At 42.9% G+C, this 17,955-nt stretch overlaps 1 protein-coding gene across 3 annotated transcripts in view; it reads left to right on the forward strand.

The window, feature by feature from the left end:
* The window catches only part of septin9b (septin 9b), an 89,294-nt gene that overhangs the window by 6,132 nt on the left and 65,207 nt on the right, over nt 1-17,955 (forward strand). The window contains exon 1 of one of the 3 annotated variants that reach the window (XM_030052432.1): nt 9,778-9,814. The exons of 1 other annotated variant lie outside the window; for it this stretch is intronic. In XM_030052432.1, the coding sequence (XP_029908292.1) occupies nt 9,793-9,814 (22 nt within the window). In that variant the 5' untranslated portion in view covers nt 9,778-9,792. Of the gene's footprint in view, nt 1-9,777; nt 9,815-17,512; nt 17,632-17,955 lie in introns of those variants that run through there. One more of the 3 variants, XM_030052415.1, reaches the window with a different exon arrangement.

Consider the following 17,955-nt stretch of genomic DNA (forward strand, 5'->3'; position numbering starts at 1 on the left):
GCCGCACAAACCCCTCCAAAAAGGACTTTTCATCCCGACTGAGCAAATCAGTGAATCAGAAAATTCATATTCTAATGTATATTGGATGAGCTCGCCATCTATGCATTGCATTATGGCCCAGTGAAAGACTGCGTTAGTATATATTTCACACTCAGTGGTCTTGCATTTATCTGGGACTTACTTGGTCGCCAAACTCCATATGAGCAGAGATCACCACAGAGCTCATGTGTCAGGAGCTGTGTGTGTGTGTGTGTGTGTGTGTGTGTGTGTGTGTGTGTAGACTGCCTGAGTCCCGGTTGTGGATTTAGACATCAGGAGCTTGGCATGCTGATTACAGAGGTCTGAAGCCACACAGAACCACAGGAACTCTCTCTCTCTCTCTCTCTCTCTCTCTCTCTCACTCTCTCTCTCTCTCTCTCTCTTCCCCCCTCTCTCTGTCTGCCTGTCTCTCTCTCTTTCCAGCATCAGCCCTCCATCAGTTCAGGCTAATTTGCCAAGATTTAGGTGAATGCAGCGAACCTCAGGCTGATGTGGCTGCGCTCTGTGCCTTAGCAGCATCAGCCAAATCACATAGCTCGCCTCCTCCCGTCCATTCTCTGCCTAAACTTACCTTTAAATGACTCGATCAGCAGCCAAATCGTATAATTTGTTACAGTGGAAAGCACGGTGACGTACATATATTACATCATGTGGCAAATGCTAAGCACTGTTGACAGGCTGTTATTGTTTGGGCTTAACAAGCTTCATATGGATTTTTTGAAACTGGACTGTTTGTGTGTTTGTTGCACTGCCGCTCCAAACCCCAAAATTGATTGTTTGAAAAAAAAAAATGTTGCAGAATGGACAAAGGGTATTGGGAGATCCACAATGGCTATTACTGTAAATGCAATAAATAAGTGTCCATATATTTATCAGTCGCTACAACAGAGCGTTTCTATCCTGCAAGGGATCTGGAACGTTGAGGATAGGCCATTTTACCGAGTCTGCCGCCTGCTCCCTCTCACATCTAATGATTACCTTATGGTGAGGAGGAAATAGCCAGCAGTATTACCACAGCCATGCTGGGATGGACAGACAGACTGCACTACTAGCACTTTTATAGCCTTCAACAGTCCAAATGACCTGAAACTGGGATTTAAGATGTCAGAGAATTGGAAGCAAAGAGCCTGTTTGAGTTATAGCTGAAAGGGATGGGCTTTTCTGTGAGTGAGTGCATGGGTTTGTGAGTAAGAGGGTCATATATTGGTTATCATCTCGACTTTGTTCATTGTCTCAGAGGTTGGCTGTGTCGAGTGACTGCATTTCGGTGCCAGTTGCTTCGTCAGCACCAGTAATGGCTTGGCCATGAACTTCACACTTTGTTTTGACTACTGATTTTATGAGCTGTTAAACATCTTCAGCGGTTGACAAGCTGTGGTAATAAAGTTAATATAAAGGCCGGATTTTTTTTTTTTTTTTTCAATGAGTCACATTGTTTAATTGAGCAATGCAGATCATTTTAGTTCAAGGTGCAAGTCCTGCCTTAGTACACATTTGTGTTCCTAATCCAAAATGGCTCCTGTTTAGATCCTCCGTCAACACTGTGACCAATTCATGTTTGCATTTTGGAGAGGTGTTTTTCTTCCTTTTTTCACAAGTTAATTAGATGAACTTTCTTGGACTTGTGCAAAACAACTCCTGCTGATTGAACAAAGTGGAATTAAAAATGGATTTTTTTTTTGTGACAGCCAATAATTTGTTTGCAATTCTCAGACAGTCACTTATTGAATCCAGACTGGCTTCATTCTCTCAGCTCAGCAGGTCACCAGCCCTGAATTTGCACCCTGAGACGGAAATACCACACTAGTGAATGGGAGGCAGATTGGGATACAGCTTTCATTTATACCTGAAGAGAGCTGTTATATGTGACGCAAAGTGAAAAGAAAAAACTCTTGGACACAGCACTCTCAGGAGAAGACACTTAGATCCTGTGTAGATCCAGTCTGTCTCTTTCTGCTTAGTCATCATCAGTGGGAACCATTCAGCGGCCATGTGGCTGCCATCAACACAGGCTGGGAATGCTGAATGGATGATAGAGATACAATCAGCCGTCCTCATTCCCTGATTGCTGTAATGATGGGCAACTTAAAGCAAATTCATGCTTTTTGCAGTCTGTCCGGACATCAGCAGCAGTATAACAAAAACCAGGGTAAGATGCCCCCCGAACCACAAGCTCCTGTGTTTTACATTGTATATACATTGTACATACATTGTATATTAACTTTCACCTTTTTTACTAATAATTTATAATAAGAGAATCATATGGGGGGTGATGAAAGTGTGTAAGAGCAGGATTTTTGAGGGAAGACACCTCTCCCCCAGTATGGAGTAAGAAGGGTTAGGTTAGTAAAGACGCACACAACTCCATTCGGAGACCAAAACTACCACAAAGTTTGAAAAGAAGCATGAATTGGCTTTCTTCCCATGTCCAGATAACTCCTGGGCTTATTCTTGAACTTCAAACATGTTTAAAGGAGTGGCTGTCAACAGTAAATTCAAGATAAAAATGTAACTAATTAGCAAATCTAACTACATTCTAAGCCAGCTACTTCAGCTGACCTTGATATAAACCATTGACTGACCAAATATAATGAAGGCAAGCATCAAGTATGGTGACTCACCCAAAATGCAATGCGTTTTGTGACGTCAAGTCAAAAGGACAGATTTAACATCAGAATAAGTACAGTGGATCATAATAATAGTACTACTAAAGGGTTCTGCTGAAAGATAGTAGTGACTCACTCAGAAGTACTGTGTTTACTCATGAAAATAAATCCCACAGGGTGACTTACAGGCAATGGCAGTTGTTTGTATTTACAAAAACGCATCCCCTCTTGGTTTACATGAGGCCAGGGTCTGCCTTTAAGTTTGGTTTCTGTTGATGAGTGATGTGAAGAGTTGTGTCATCGTGTACACGCCCCGGGTTGGATGTGGAGGCTGGAGCGGCAGCAGCAGGCGACACAAATGAGGAGGACAAGGCCTCTCTATCTCTCTCTCTTTCTCTCTCTCTCTCTCACTCTCCATCTCTCTCTGTGTATGGCTATGATGGAGACGAGGCAGGGGGAAGATGAGTGCTGCGTAGCGCTCTGGTGAGGTCATCAGACTGTGGCTGGCGGCTGCACAAACACACACGTCACACATTTTTTTCTTCGTGTCACTCTCCTCCTCCTCTTGTGTGAGTACAGAGCATTCTTTAACTTCTGCTGCACTGGAAGGAGTTGGGGTAGTCTGGAGTGTGTGTGTATGTGTGTGTGTGTGTGTGTGACATATGGGTATGCTTGTGCATGTGATGGTGAGAATGCTGTGTTTCTTTGATTTACTGGGTCTATGTGTCTGAGCAACTTAGTGTGTGTGAGTTTGCGTGGCTGTGTTTGTGTATGTGTGTGTGTGTGTGTGTGTGTGTGTGTGTGTGTGTGTGTGTGCATCACAGCCCCCCCGGAGGCCTCATGCCCAGATGTGCAGAAACAGGGACAGGCGCCTTCAGATCCTCCTCCCCTCCTGCTCTCTCCCCTTCTCCTCCTCACCTTATCTCCTTTCTTCTTCCCCTCCATTTACCTCTTTCACTACATCCCCTCTGTGCTCCTCCTCTCCTTTTATCTTTTATCTTCTTCCCACTGTTCTTTCTCCTTCAATGTGCATCGATGCCTCACAGGCATCCCTTTAGTGTTGGCTGGCATGCTGGTGAGTTTTTGCTTGACTGTTATATAGCTAAATTTAGCATGTTTGAGTCACGCGTTTGGCCATAGGTCGTGTTCTGAAGTGACGGCTTACATTAATGTGTGCCCCAAGGCTCACCATCCGCTGGTAGTCAATGTGTGATACACACTATTTTTTTGGAGGGGGGGCATGTGTGTGTGTGTTTGCCTCGCATGAGTGAATATGTGCACGTGTCCGTCTGCGCCTCATGCCCATCTGCTTTAGCAAACACAGGCTAAATGTTCCTTATATTTGTACATCACACAGAAAAAGAGAGAAAGTGTGTGTGTGTGTTTCTGTGTGTTTACGGGATGTACTGTCATGCGAGAGGAATCTGCTTGGATAACCCTTTGAGTCTGTTTGTGTGTGTGTGTGTGTGTGTGTGTGTGTGTGTGTGTCTGGTTTTAAGTGTATGTTTGTGTGCTCATTACTATGTAATTCTCTGTGTGTGAGTGTATGTATGTTTGTATGTGTGTGCGTGTGTGTGTGTGTGCAGTGGGAGGGTCTGGCTCTCTCCAGCCGGCAGGTTGGGATGATAGAGAGGGGAGGTGGTGAAAGGTATGAGTGAGGGAGGCCCACTGTCTGTTCCCTCTGCATCACCGCTGTCTGAGGTGTATCCTTGTTGCATCACACGCTTAAAGGCACACACCAAGTTTTTGGGGATTGGTTTTTTGGTCATGTTTAAAGGCATGAGTGGGATTTTCCTAAAAAACAACAACATATAGACTCATAGAAAAACAACCCGACTTTATCATCACTTATGAGCCACTAGAAGTGTGTGTTGCTGTGTGTATCTGCAGAGGCCCTGACCTCTGGCTGGATTTTCTTGTTTTGCTGAGATCGGGACTCTTGTCAGCCTTTGGGCAGTGGGTGTGTCGCTCCCAGCCAATAACAGCGCGCAATGCCAGATAGATAGCACAGCATCCAATAGAAAGCTACAAAAATCACACATGGACTGTGGAAAATAGCGAGGCGAAACACCAAGCAGACAAGGCTTAGTGTAATTGTCTTTATGCAGTAGAAGCAATAGAAGCTACCAAACCCAGAAGTCATTCAAGACATCTGGGCTTGGTAGCTTTTGGGTGAAATATTGCTTTAATGATGAAAACCCTGATATTAAAATCATGTCTGTTCCCAGTGGATTGTTACTTTAAGCATGCAATATTTTAAGTAATAATATGAAGCTACCATTTTATCAGTCGTGAATTGAAGTGAAGCTTCAGTATTCTTAAACAATTTGTGGCAACATGTGACCGTTTTGGTGTGGATTGCAAAGGAAAAATAACTTAACATTAGTTCTACCACAAATTAATTTTCCAATGTCAATAGGAGGTGAACATGGTGGTTGAATGGAGACAAAAAAATTACTGAACAGTGGATAATATGTAGTTGCTCAATTAGTTCCAAAAATAAACCCTGCAACATCAGTTATTAGGGGTTAATGATATGTTACTTTTCAAATCAAGAATCTATAAACTGTATAATTAAAAATAAATATATTCATAAAAATATTTTTTTCACTTAACAAGAGAGCTTGACCAATGATGCCATTTCTTAACGTAATGTATTTCTTTATGCTGTATGAACTGAACTATTTAGTCTGTGGAAAATAACAGCACAGTATGTTGACACTAAGAGTCTTACATAACATTATCTCCACACTTAGAGACACAAACATGTGTGTGCAAACATACATCGACATAAATACACACACACGCAATGACTCTCATCGCAAAAGTCTCTTTTTGTGCATCAGTTTATTTAAAATGGGCGTGAGGGTACATCCATGTAAGACTGGTCATGGGGGAAACATGGGGAACCAGCAGAGTGTAAAGTTATGTAAAGGTATTCAGAGCAAACATGGTCTGTAAAATGTCAGTGGGTGTGTGTTGGCCTGAAAAATGTGTGTGAGTTTGCGTGTAGGCATGTATGTGTGTGAGTGTGGATATATACGTGAGTATGGATGTATACGTGCATGGCAACCTCCCTGTGTTTGTGTGTGTGTGTGTGTGTGTGACCAGAGTGCCATTTTGGCCCTGCATGCTATGTGCTGAGGCCAGTTGAGCAGAGTGAGTGTCTGTGTGGACCTTGAGGGGCCGCTCTGCCATTTGGCCTTGTCCAAAAAAATCCTCTTTAATTAAAATATGTCATGAGCAGCAACCTACTTTTATGATTTTTTTGTGGTTTGTGTGTGTGTGTGTGTGTGTGTGTGTGTGTGTGTGTGTGTGTGTAGGCCCACACGTGCATGTGTACCCGTAAATAACAAGCAATTTAGAAATGAGGCGGTTGTTTTCTCTAACCAAATTGTATCCAATATAGTCAACAGTGTAAAGTCAGAAGAAAACCTGCAATCATCTTAACCTTTCACCAGGCCTGTAAACCTTCATGATGAGACATTCAACAATGGAATGGAGTTGTTCACGGTGTCGTCTCAGTGTTGTTATTTTTTTTTTCCCAGAGTGAACAAATGATGACGAATCTGCATCCAGAAATGTTCTGTCAAAAGGGATGGAAATCTGACAAACACGTCATCAGCACGTCTGGCCAGGCAACAGACAGCTGGCGTAATTCCACATGGCTTTATTCCACATGACTCCACATGATGTAATTCCGCATGGGGAATAACACTATTTTCCCAGTCATTTGCATTCGGTGACTTTTAAATTTCAGCCAGCTAACCGAGAACCTGAATAATTCTTTGTATGCTCGGTGCACACAGTTGCGGAAACCTGCTTCTGTATACCGTATTTCACCAATTAATCACCGGGCCGCAAATAGCCGCTTGTTTTTTTTTTTTTTAAACGCCTGGGGTCCAAGTTGATTTTGCGTATTAAACGCCCGGAATATTAATTGGTGAAATACGGTATGTACTATGTGTGTGTGCATTATTATGTGTATGCTTTAATAACATAACACACATTGTGTTTGTTTTGCAAGTGCACGTGTGCATTTTTCCTGACCCTTTGATTGACAGAGTCTGGAAAATGATCATGAGGCAGAAACAGGACATGTCTTTGTTTTTAAATGTCCGTATCAGCAATCATATCATGGTTTCCCTTAATGATTCAGCAATGAAGGCTGAGACGAGAGGTTCTTCAAGACATCTGCCTCAATCTGTGTTTTGATTTTTGTTTCGGTCATCATGCCAACTGCAAACTTGCACAATCAAATAAAAAAGGAAGCATGTGACTTCTCTCTCTCTCTCTCTCTCTCTCTCTCTCTCTCTCTACATGCAGAAGAGAGATTTTTAAAGTGGGATAGACACCGAGCTCACAAACTCCTTACTGAGTGGTGGGATTATCCGCTTCCTCACAGCCCTGTCAAAATAAAACCTGTTATTTGACCTCCACTCCCCCAACCCAAACCTTAAGTCTCCAGCCCTGTAGAGTGAAACAAACACCTTATGATTTCTTTTTTTTTTTATGCGTTTTATGGTCCTGTAGCTCACTGAGTTGAATATTAGAGTAACACTAAGGCCATTTGAATATAAATGCACACCACAATAAATATTTTTTCTAAAACAAAAGCAGCAATTTCCCAATACAACATACAGCCAGTAAATTTAAACATGACTGAATGTCTCCAATGACATTAAGAAACCACAAGAGCCAAATGGCCTACACTGAGGTGCCTCTGAGACAAAAGATGTGATATTGTAACCCTGATCCTTAGAATTAGCCAGGAGACCTTACCGGGGCTAAATCTAGTCTAAGTCCCAAAATGTGGTTCCACCCTAATATCCTTAATCTGCTTCTTCTGCTCTGCTTCTTTTCACTCCTCCACTGCTGATGTCAATAAGGCCCCAGGACTGCACAGGAGTGGGAGGTGTGTGTGTGTGTGTGTGTGTGTGTGTGTGTGTGTGGTTATGGGTATGTTGTGGCCAATGCAGCTCACAATGCTCCACTAATCTACCACTTACCATTTCTAATAATAATGTGTTGGAATAATCTATAAATGCATAGAAATCTAAACTTTAAGAAGCCTCATGGCCAACTCCTGAAACACACACACACACACACACACACTGAAATAGAGACAGACCCTCATTCCCAGCCCAGTGCATAGGTTCACAGCAAGTCAGATAGGGAGAGGCGTTTGTCATCAGGCAGGCCTGGAGAAACACCAGACCATATCACTACTTTACTCTTCCTCTTAGCTGAAATTGTGTGTGTATGTGTGTTTTAATTTAACACGTTTGCATGCATGTGAGTGCACAGATCCCTGCGTATGAGTGTATGAGAAATAAACTGTCTCTGGCCTTATTTTGCTACGTGCTGGGGCTGGTTTGTTGGCTACATGTAACTCTGCAGGGTGGGTAGAGCTGGGATGTTCCCTGTCAGAAAGAGGAAGGGGAATTGTGATGTTGCAACTTGGAAGGTCCCTTCTCTTTCTTCTCCCCTGACACAAATACCAAGAAGAAGTGTGTGTGTGTGTGTGTTCGTGTGTGTGTGTGTGCATGCATGTGCATGTGTTTGTTGCATTTTAGAGTTTCTCGCCAAGACGGCGGCTCGCTAAGTGGCCCTTGACCTTGTCGAGCTGCAAGGTGAGGGTCAGAGGTCAAACTCACAGCATGGGGTGTACGCATGTGTGTGTGTGTGTGTGTGTGTGTGTGTGTGTGTGTGTGTGTGTGTGTAGTGACAGAGGAGTGATCCTGATTAGGTACTGGCTCTTGTATACTGCTCCAGTGTTTTAATACTAAATAAGGTTAGAGTCCACAGTCATAAATTCAGTGAGATAAAAAATTCAGTCAGACAGTCTCCATTCGTCCAGTCCATTCATTTCCCATGGAGCTAAGAAAACAGCCAGCATGTGAATCTCACTTGTCAGCTGAGATCTTGTTGCACCAGTGACCATAATCTGAATGAGAGTAAGAATGATGAATGATTAAGTTTTTTATTTACATTTCCATTAGGACTTTTACTTACCTTGCAGAATGCTGTCGGATTGGTGGACTAGCAATAACCTTGCTAGGAAGCAGTTTAAGCAGCTGTTTCAAGAGAGATTAACGTAAATGCCATGGTAAATCAATTACTATATTTATTCGGGAAAATCCATGTCTCTTATTCATCCTTTGTGGTTCATTTTCAGCTTGACTGCATTAAGTTTAGGTATCTGTGCTTTAATTGGCCATATTGGAAAACGCACCACAAGTTGAAGTAGAATCCCAATTTGTCCGACTTGAACACATCAGAGGAGACGGAGTAGCAGGAGCCAAGAACCGCCAGAGTTTAAGACCATCATTTTTTGGAAAGAGCTGAAAATTGTGGATGTCATGGTCCCTGTGCTATATGTTTCTTTTGAGGAGTGGTGTTGAGAAGGAAATGGTCCATTTGCTATCCTGGAAAGGGTTAATGGGTCAGAGTGTGTGTCAGTGCTCTTGTTGCTGCTTGAGTTTCTGGTGCATTCTAGTAATAAGTGGACAGAGTTTATTTTCAGCTGTGGACCTTTGGTCAAATGGGCTGAAGCTCAAAGACACAATGCAGTCTCAGTGTCAAGGGAGTGACAACTGTGTGTGTGTGTGTGTGTGTGTGTGTGTGAGAGAGAGAGAGAGAGAGAGAGAGAGAGAGAGAGAGAGAGACAGAGAGTACAACTTCATTATCAAGGGAATAGCGTAAAAGTCAGGCAGGGAAAGGGGAAAATAGAGACAATTTTAAAAAGTGCCAGCTCAGGGAAAAAAAAAAAAAAAAACTGTGTGAGAGAGATTAATGATAGAGAGAAAGAAAGACAGACGGAGAGAGTCAGAGAGAGAAAGCAAAAGAAAACAAGGGAGAGTGAGTCCATATGACCAGCACATGGCTGTGGACTTCTGCTCCATTCACTTGTTATCCTGGCAGACTGAAGACATTAAAACTTGAGACAAAGAGGAAAGTAACAGAGCAAGGGAGACAGAAGGAGGAAAAGGAGGGAGGAGAGAGGGAGGGTTGAAAGAGGGGGACAGGGTGACTAAGTCAGGAGAAAGGGGAAGTCTCCGGGAAGAAAAGGGAGGGAGGGAGGGAGGGAAGGAGAGGAGAGAAAAAGGAGAGGTTACATGTGGCTATTTGAGCTAGTGATCGAGTTATGGAGCGAGACAGAATAGCCGGTAAGTTCTGACTTTTTCCAACTTCTTAGAAACTGTAACACTGAGAACATTTTTCTTGCAAGGGACTTTTTTTCTGTTTTTTTTTTTTTTTTTTCCTCCCTTTGTTAGTCTTAGAGGAAGCAGCCTCTTGCTGGGAGCTTGTGGCAGCTCTCAGCTAGAAGTCACTCCGGGTTGTGTTTGCTTTACTTGGTCAGTTGGGGTGGGGGCAGACAGGCAGTGCGTCTGTCTGTCCATATGTCAACCTACCTCTTTAATTCCATCACCATACAGCCTGCCTGAGCTAAAATGAGAAACATTTCTTCTCTCTCAATCATTTCATTGACAAAGATTAATTTAAGGCAAAGATTTAAGGCAAAGATGTTTGTGCATTTTCGTCACTATTTCTGTTTTGTGCCTCTCTCTGAGTGCCATATGCAGAGCAACAATGAGTAATTCTCACACGAAGAAGTGTCAGAGATGACTTTCCAGAATTCAGAGACTTAATCTTCCAGTGCAAAAGTTACTGCTGAGCTTTAAGTGGCACTTTTGGTTGAGATGCTGATTTGCAGCTGACCCAGATATACAACTACAAACCTTGGGAAGCTTGGAATGAGCACTGCAAATCATTATGCCATCATCACATGATTAGACTCACAGCTCGGCGTCAGTCGTCACATTAATTCTGATTGACAGGGACGGTTTATTTTAAGTTATGGGAGTGAGAGCAAAGCTCATATGTCAGCTAATATGATTTGGACTCCGCAGACAGCACATGCAGGCTCTTTTGAGGAATGTTTAGCGTGCATCACTTTCTGTCACAGTGTGGCGAATACTTGCCCACATCTCTGGCATTATTACAAAGTTCATCCCACTCAGTCACAACTCATTCCACACTCTAGAGCAGCATGGCTATTTCTCATCAGTGATCCACCTTGATATCTTTAATCAGGAACCTTTTATTGATTTTAATGTGCAGTTAGTTTTGTGCTGATGGAGATGGCTTAATGCCATGGAACTTCTGTTGTTGAGTCTGGACTGAGATGATAAGACTAATCCAGCATCTGACAATGATTAAGGCTGGACATCATGCTGAGCGACAATCTGCAAATTAGCTTTTAATTCATCCATTAATAAGGTGGGTAAGCTCAGCGAGTGATACGATGCATGCCAACGCAATGTAGCTGTTGTTATCACCACTTGGTGGCAGTGTTGCTGTGTGATTTTGTCCTGTCTGTGCAGCCACCATTTCACTGAGTTCTGTGAAATGTTCCATGGATGATTCATATTTTGCAGACAGGGGGATTTTTTTATGGGAGGTGGAGGAATTTAGCGAAGACTGACTTCAGCGGGGGATGAGGACAGCGGAGAGCAGAGAGGAGATGGCAAAGCATTATTTTTTCAACCTAAGAAACAAAACACTGGTGTCAGGCATCAACACCAGATCAACCCTCCTCTCAGCTGAGGAAGTCCTGGGCTGAGCTGCTTCCTGGTCTTCACCCTGCTCTCTTTGGTTCTGTTTAGACATTTTGTCTTGACGACGGGCATCCCAGATCCCCTTAAACTTTACTGGATAGTGATAGGAGCTGAGGCTGTGGTACCTAAATGACATTTTCACCCCTTTGGCGTCAAGCGCTTTCTAGTTTACAGCCACCAATCCCTCTCCTATAGCCTGTTCAAGATTAAGATAATATGTTCAATATGACATGTCATCCATCACGCCTGTCCCATATGGTCCCCACATTGACTTGGTGTAATCACTAGTCAGTGACGCAGAGGGACAAGTGATTTTAAAAATACAAAAGAAGGAAATGAAAACAGTGTTTTCTGTCTGGAAATGTGTTGAGAAGAGCTGTGTTAATGCCACTTAATGTCTTACTAGTGACACGAGTATAACCCTTGTCTCGTCTCCTAAAATTACACCAATGCTAGTGCATGTGTGGCCTGTGTGGACAGCACACACAGACAGCAGTTCAGTAGTTGGAGCTGAGGATTAGAAGTGGGCCACTCAAACCCCTCTCTTTAATGTCTTCCTTTTAATGTGGTGTTTGTACTCTCCCACAGGGAATTAGGCTGATTAAAAAAAGCATATGAGCATTTCTTATCATATGGAGGGACATGCCAGAAGCAGGCCCATGACCCATATTGGGCTGCAACCAATTTTTAACATAATATTGAATGTTACAGTATGCATGGCTGTTTAGTATGTGTGCTGCTCGCCCTATTAAATGCAAACATTTGACTCATTCTCATTCTCTTTCTTTTGGTCATGCCAGAGCCCTTCCTGCCTAATGGGCTCCTGAATGCTTTTTTCTCAACGAGCTGTATTTAGTGCAGAAAGGGCAGCACATAATGTTCAGTGCGGTACTGTAAGGGCACATGAGCTCACAGTCTGTGAGTCCCTTTGAGCCTTTTTGTTCTGTTTTTGCATGCTCTGATGTGAGTCTACACTTTTGGAAGTGCTGATGTATCTGCTCACGGCACTGTGTACCCTCAACTTAACACACACACACACACACACAAACGCCAAGTGAAGGAAATCAAGGAAATCACCCAGCTCACCATGTTCCATAAAAGAAGTGTACAGGATATCCTCAATGAGTCAACGCCCCACGCTTCTCCTCCCACTGCCCTCCCGGCATCCCACCTCATATTGTTTCTCATATTATTATTTGTCCCGAATAATGATAAGAGAGGGACCCGTGAAAACGGCCAGGGAGTACAGGAAGCTGATCGGGCGAAGTTAGGGAAGCCGCACCTTCGGTCCTCCTGAGGGAGTGTTTATGACAGGTACCATTACTCAACATGAGGGAAACACAGGCCAAGTGAGGGGTGATATTTTCAGGGCTAGAGGAACTTCTCTTCAGTGGATGCTCTTTGCACGTGATTGGTCAGATGCAGCTGTGCCTACGCCATGAAGGTGCAAGCAGGAAACTAGTGTGGAGTTGTGATAGAAATGCATCAGTTGTATGGATATGAAATTGCACCAAAGATGGACCTGTTCTATGATCTGTACCTATAGAGAGGTCATATGTCCATCACCTCACTTTTAACCCTTTGGCACATAGCGGTCACTACAGTGGACAGCTGTTTTAAAGTAATTTCTCCTAAATGCAATGTTTTCAATGGTGGAATTGCATATGTGCTGTTAGAATGCTCTCTGCTGCTCCCCTACATTGAGGTTTATACAGAGACTGTCAATTCTTGTTGCTGAAAACATATTAATACTAGTATCATGACATGGTAATACCAGTCCTGCATCCTTAAACAAGTATGGAGACTCACAAAAGTGTTCATGCCCTAAGAAGAATAAAAACACATACGAAAAAAATCTTGACTCAGGCTTTCATAATTCATGCATCAAAGGGTTAAATTATTTCCAGAGACACGTGGTTTGCCATCAAATCCTCGATTATATACTGTAACAGAATTCGTACAATAAATATTATTCCTCTGATCTGTTTCCAATGATCAGTTGAACCTTAGCTCTCCAGACACCAGCTCTGCAAACCCTATTTGTTAACAAGTAAATGCACCTTGAAACCATGTTGTCCCTCAGCAGTAAGTTCCTGGGGGGTTAAGAATCATCACAAGTCAGGACATGTGGAGGAATTTAGTGGTTTTAATGGTCAGATTGTCGACTTTGACAGACGTCCAGGTGAGTAGCCTCTTTGATAGCCTATATGGTATCTGATTCATATGAGCAAACCTTGTGCTGATTGAAAGGGGTATGAATTTTGTGAAATGGACTTCACATATTAAAAATATTAAAGCATCATTTTTGATTAGACTTTACTTCTAAAACCAGCAGCTGGTGATGACATACCAGTGATAACCAGCGATGACATGCTCTATTTCCCCCCCTCTTCATGTAGGTGTAATGTACAGGAAACTAAGTGGGTTCAAGTCTGATGTTATCACAACAATGATGGAAATACACAAGGCTTCAGTAGATTAGCTTGGTTGTGATACTTGAATGTGTGTTTGAGTCCTAATACACTGCAAGAAATATAAAGCTGTTTACAAGTATCATTTGTGCAAGAAAGGGCAATTCCACTCCCAATGAGTCATTTCCAAGTCTTAAGACCACTAGTATTGTGCTTGTCAGCATAAAATAACAGCTGCATGGCTTATTAAGCTAATTCAAAAGCTTACTCATGAAGACACACAACTGACTTTCTCTGTTACAACTGGATGTTATAGATGTGGCAGCGCATTCAGACGTGGCACTGCATACATGCTGCTTATGGCTACTCGCACCTAAATGAACTCTTCATATCACTCCATTCTTCTCTCAGTCCCTCTCTGTTTTTGTTTTTGACGTTGTATGTATGTTTCCTTAGTCATTTTCTTCAGATTTGTTCAGCTTAATAAATTGTTACCTTTTACCATATTTAATTACACATTAGCCTAAGTGTAATTTTTATAAGGTCATAATATAAGGTCAGACCGATCAACACTGAAAGGTGTCATTTAGATAAATGCTGCAACCACCCACATTAGCTCTCTCTCTGAGGCAAATTGAAATAACACACACACAGAAGAGAGGTTGGTTTTGTGCAGCTTCCTGCAGATGAATGTTTGTGGTTGTGTTGAATTCCTGTTTGTCTTAAATTGACCAAGCAACAAAGCCTTAAATTAGAGTACATAATAGCACACTGTTATCCTACATAAATCTCATCAACAAAGAAAAACTAATTTATTTCAATAAAAATGTCATGTATTTCAGATGTATTACAATGCTGGGTTTTTCCAGGGGTCTGAAATCATATTCCATAGGAGACAGGGTCAGCTGTAGATAAGAATAAAAATGAACAAAATGTCAAAATTGGAGATATATATAGCTTTACTGAAAATAAAGCTATCATGAGGAAGATCAAGGTCTTTACAAGCTGCAACATGAGTTTTTAACCCACAGAGATGAACACAACATGAATCACAGGAACTGACAGCGTTGCCATGGAAAACAATTTCTTCACAACTTTCCACTATACATACTTGTAAAACGCCACTCTGTCTCTAATTAGATTACATACGTACACACCCTGAGTCGCTGATATTAACGAGGCACATAACAAGCACAAGTCTGCCGTCTTTCGGTGCCGCTGAGATGTAGGGCAGCCTGTATTGTTTTGGTTAGGCAGATTTATCCTGCTTTGCTCTATGGCCTCCAAGTACTGTGTTTACAGTTCTATTTCAGGGGTACTGACACACACACACACACACACGTTGATCGTTATGGTCACATAAACGCAAGCATATATATGCACGTGGACATATTCACACGAACAGTTATTCACGAACACATATATGCACACACATGCACACACACACACACACACTCCTCCAGATGTTGTTTTGGAGCTTTCCGTCATTCTCTCGCTCTGCCTTGGAGCCAGCCCAGAGTGTGTATCCATGTTTAGATAAATACACACTGGCTGGGGGAGGTGTGCATTTCACACACCGTGTGTTTTGGCTTAATTGAGGACTACAGGGCTTTGTGGCATATGGTTTACAGTGCAGCCCACTGGGGCCTGCATGGGCACCGTCAGGGGCCACACACTGTGCTATATATGAGCACAGAAATATAGGTCTAACATGTACGCACATGTGTAATGTGTAAACACTAATTCACACACACATGCATGCACAAAGATGTGCTCCCTCACTTAAACGCACACACATACATGTAGAGCTGCACACCGCACACAGACATGCATACAAGCCTGAAACAAGCAGACACACACACACACACACACACACACACACACACACACACACACATACTATAAATGCCCATACACAGCTGTCAGGATGTATGATGCACATTATAGGCAACATTCAAACAAGATGCACTCAAAGCCACAGCAGGCCTTCATTACACAGCACATGACAGCAAGCAGCACAGGGGACAGATATTCAACCCAGTTAAGTTCCTGATTGATGGATCTGGGATGCGGGCAAATAAAATGTGCATGCACTCACGCACACACACACACAACTATGTTTGCCTCACTCTGCTCCTTTTCCTGAAACACTTCCAGGCAGTTACATGAAGTCACCAGACCACGCCATAAACACACAATGTTGTTCTGTAGCTCCACTGACCTCTCAGGTGTTAAGGTTAGGGGCCACCAGGTGGGCTGGCATCCTATTAATGTCACTCAGAAAGGAGCTTTTCATTCAAATTATGTTTTCACAATTACTTGCACCCTATAAAAGCACCAGGCGCTGGTATTGTGCCTCTGTGCCTCGACTGGGGCTGATATGCCTTACATGGTTGGTCATATTTGTTACTGGCTATGGAAATGGCCGATGTGAACTAGTTATGGAAAGTGGAAATGCCAACTTCCTGTGGTCCTTGGTTTGGGCTGGAGTTGGAGTTGTGACTACAGACCAGCTTCTCCATTCACCTTTTAACTTCAACCATTAATGGGGGAATTATAAAACTGATCCCTCAACAGGGACAGTTAATCAAGGACCTCACCGCCAATCATGTCTGGTCCCAAACAGGAAGCCGTGACCGTGGAAAAGCCTCTCACTCATCGCTAATTACATCGATAGCATCGCTATTGCTTTGTTGCTGTTGAGAACCAGAGGAAGATTCCCGGATAAGAAGCACTGCAGCAACATCCCACAGGGAACTGCTGGACTTGGTTAAGTAAATACGAGGACAATACTGATATTCATCACCGATTAATTTGTCAGCACCTTTTCAACAGCGTTTTACTGTTTCCCCGAAGAGTCAGTATTAAATTAGTGACAATGGTGTCAAACACAGGAAGTGAAAGTGTACCCATCACCCCAAACTCCTTTATTGTCGGGCCCTGTGCAACGGTGGTGTCAGCTTACTTGGTTAGAGGTGTCCACCAAACTCAGCTTCCTGTGTTCTGCCTGATTATACCATGTCAGCGGGGACGAGTTGGTGCACAAATCACTCTCTGATCGCCCACAGGCACTGTTGTATAGCCCTCACGTCATTTTCCTAAAAGAAAGTCTTGCAGGTTTTTCTGTCACAGCAAAGCATCTACTGAAGAAGTGATTGCACTTCAATTAACATGCCAGAGAGTTTTGTAGAGGTTGTTTACTCAAGACTGCAGACCCAAACTCTTACTTAACCACAGTCCCTGCGTTGGCTATGACAGCCGTAACAGGAGGTCAGCTTGTGTTAGAGTAAAAACGAGCTGTGCATTTTTTTTTTTTTTTTTCTGAAGGCCATTTGAGAGCCTGACGGTTGCAGCTGTAATGGGGGATCTTGTCTGATTACAGGTTAATTTGGTTCAAGCGACTGTGTGACATGTTGTCCGCGCTCACTGTCAGAGGCGCTCAGAGGCTGGAGGAGGAAATCAAACCTGAAAGTCACTTTGGTGGGAGCAGGTTTCGCGGTATGACAGGGTGTGAGTGCATGCGCATACACGCATGTGAATATGTGTGACTGTGTGTGTGCGTGTGTGTGTAGGTAGGGGGTAGGGGAAACGTGAACACACACACACACACACATGCACTGACGACAGTGAGGGAGAGGGGAAAAGAGGGAGTGAGTTTGTTGCCACAGGGAGGGGAGGAGAAGGGAGGAGGCTTGCCTTTCACTCTCTCTGAAGTCTGAATGCAGAGATATACAGAGTAGAGTAGGAAGGCAGTCAAAATAAGTTGCTCCTTTAAGAGAGTTTGTGGTGCTTTTTTTTTTTTCCTTGTTCAGTCTATTTTGGAATTTGTTAAGGATTATCAGGAGGCCACCTGAACACTGAGAAGGAAAGCAGTTGGGTGAAATTTCATGCCTAAGAAGATGTCTGATTCTGGAGTCAATCCACACTTGGAGGGAATTATTTCTGATTTTGAAGGTCTGTTGTTTATTTTCCATTTTTCCTTTACTTTAAAAGTTTGTGCCGGCAGGTTATGATCATGAACAAGTAAAATAACATTTGTCACAAATGTGAAAGTCGTAAATACTATTGATTTTGAATTGTATTTTTTGAATTTAGTGGGTGGGAGTGAGTATCTGACTTGGGTGCTTGTTTCATGTGTGTGTGTGTATCTGCTTAGTCTGTGTATGTTAAGAAAACAGGGCGGTGGGCACATACTAGCCAAGTCCCTGTAGCCTCATCGTCTGTTATTGATTATATCCACGTTACGTCAATTATAGAAACAAACACAGCTCTGACACA

Source organism: Myripristis murdjan, chromosome 1 (genome assembly GCF_902150065.1).
Source record: "Myripristis murdjan chromosome 1, fMyrMur1.1, whole genome shotgun sequence".
Lineage (NCBI taxonomy): Eukaryota > Metazoa > Chordata > Actinopteri > Holocentriformes > Holocentridae > Myripristis > Myripristis murdjan.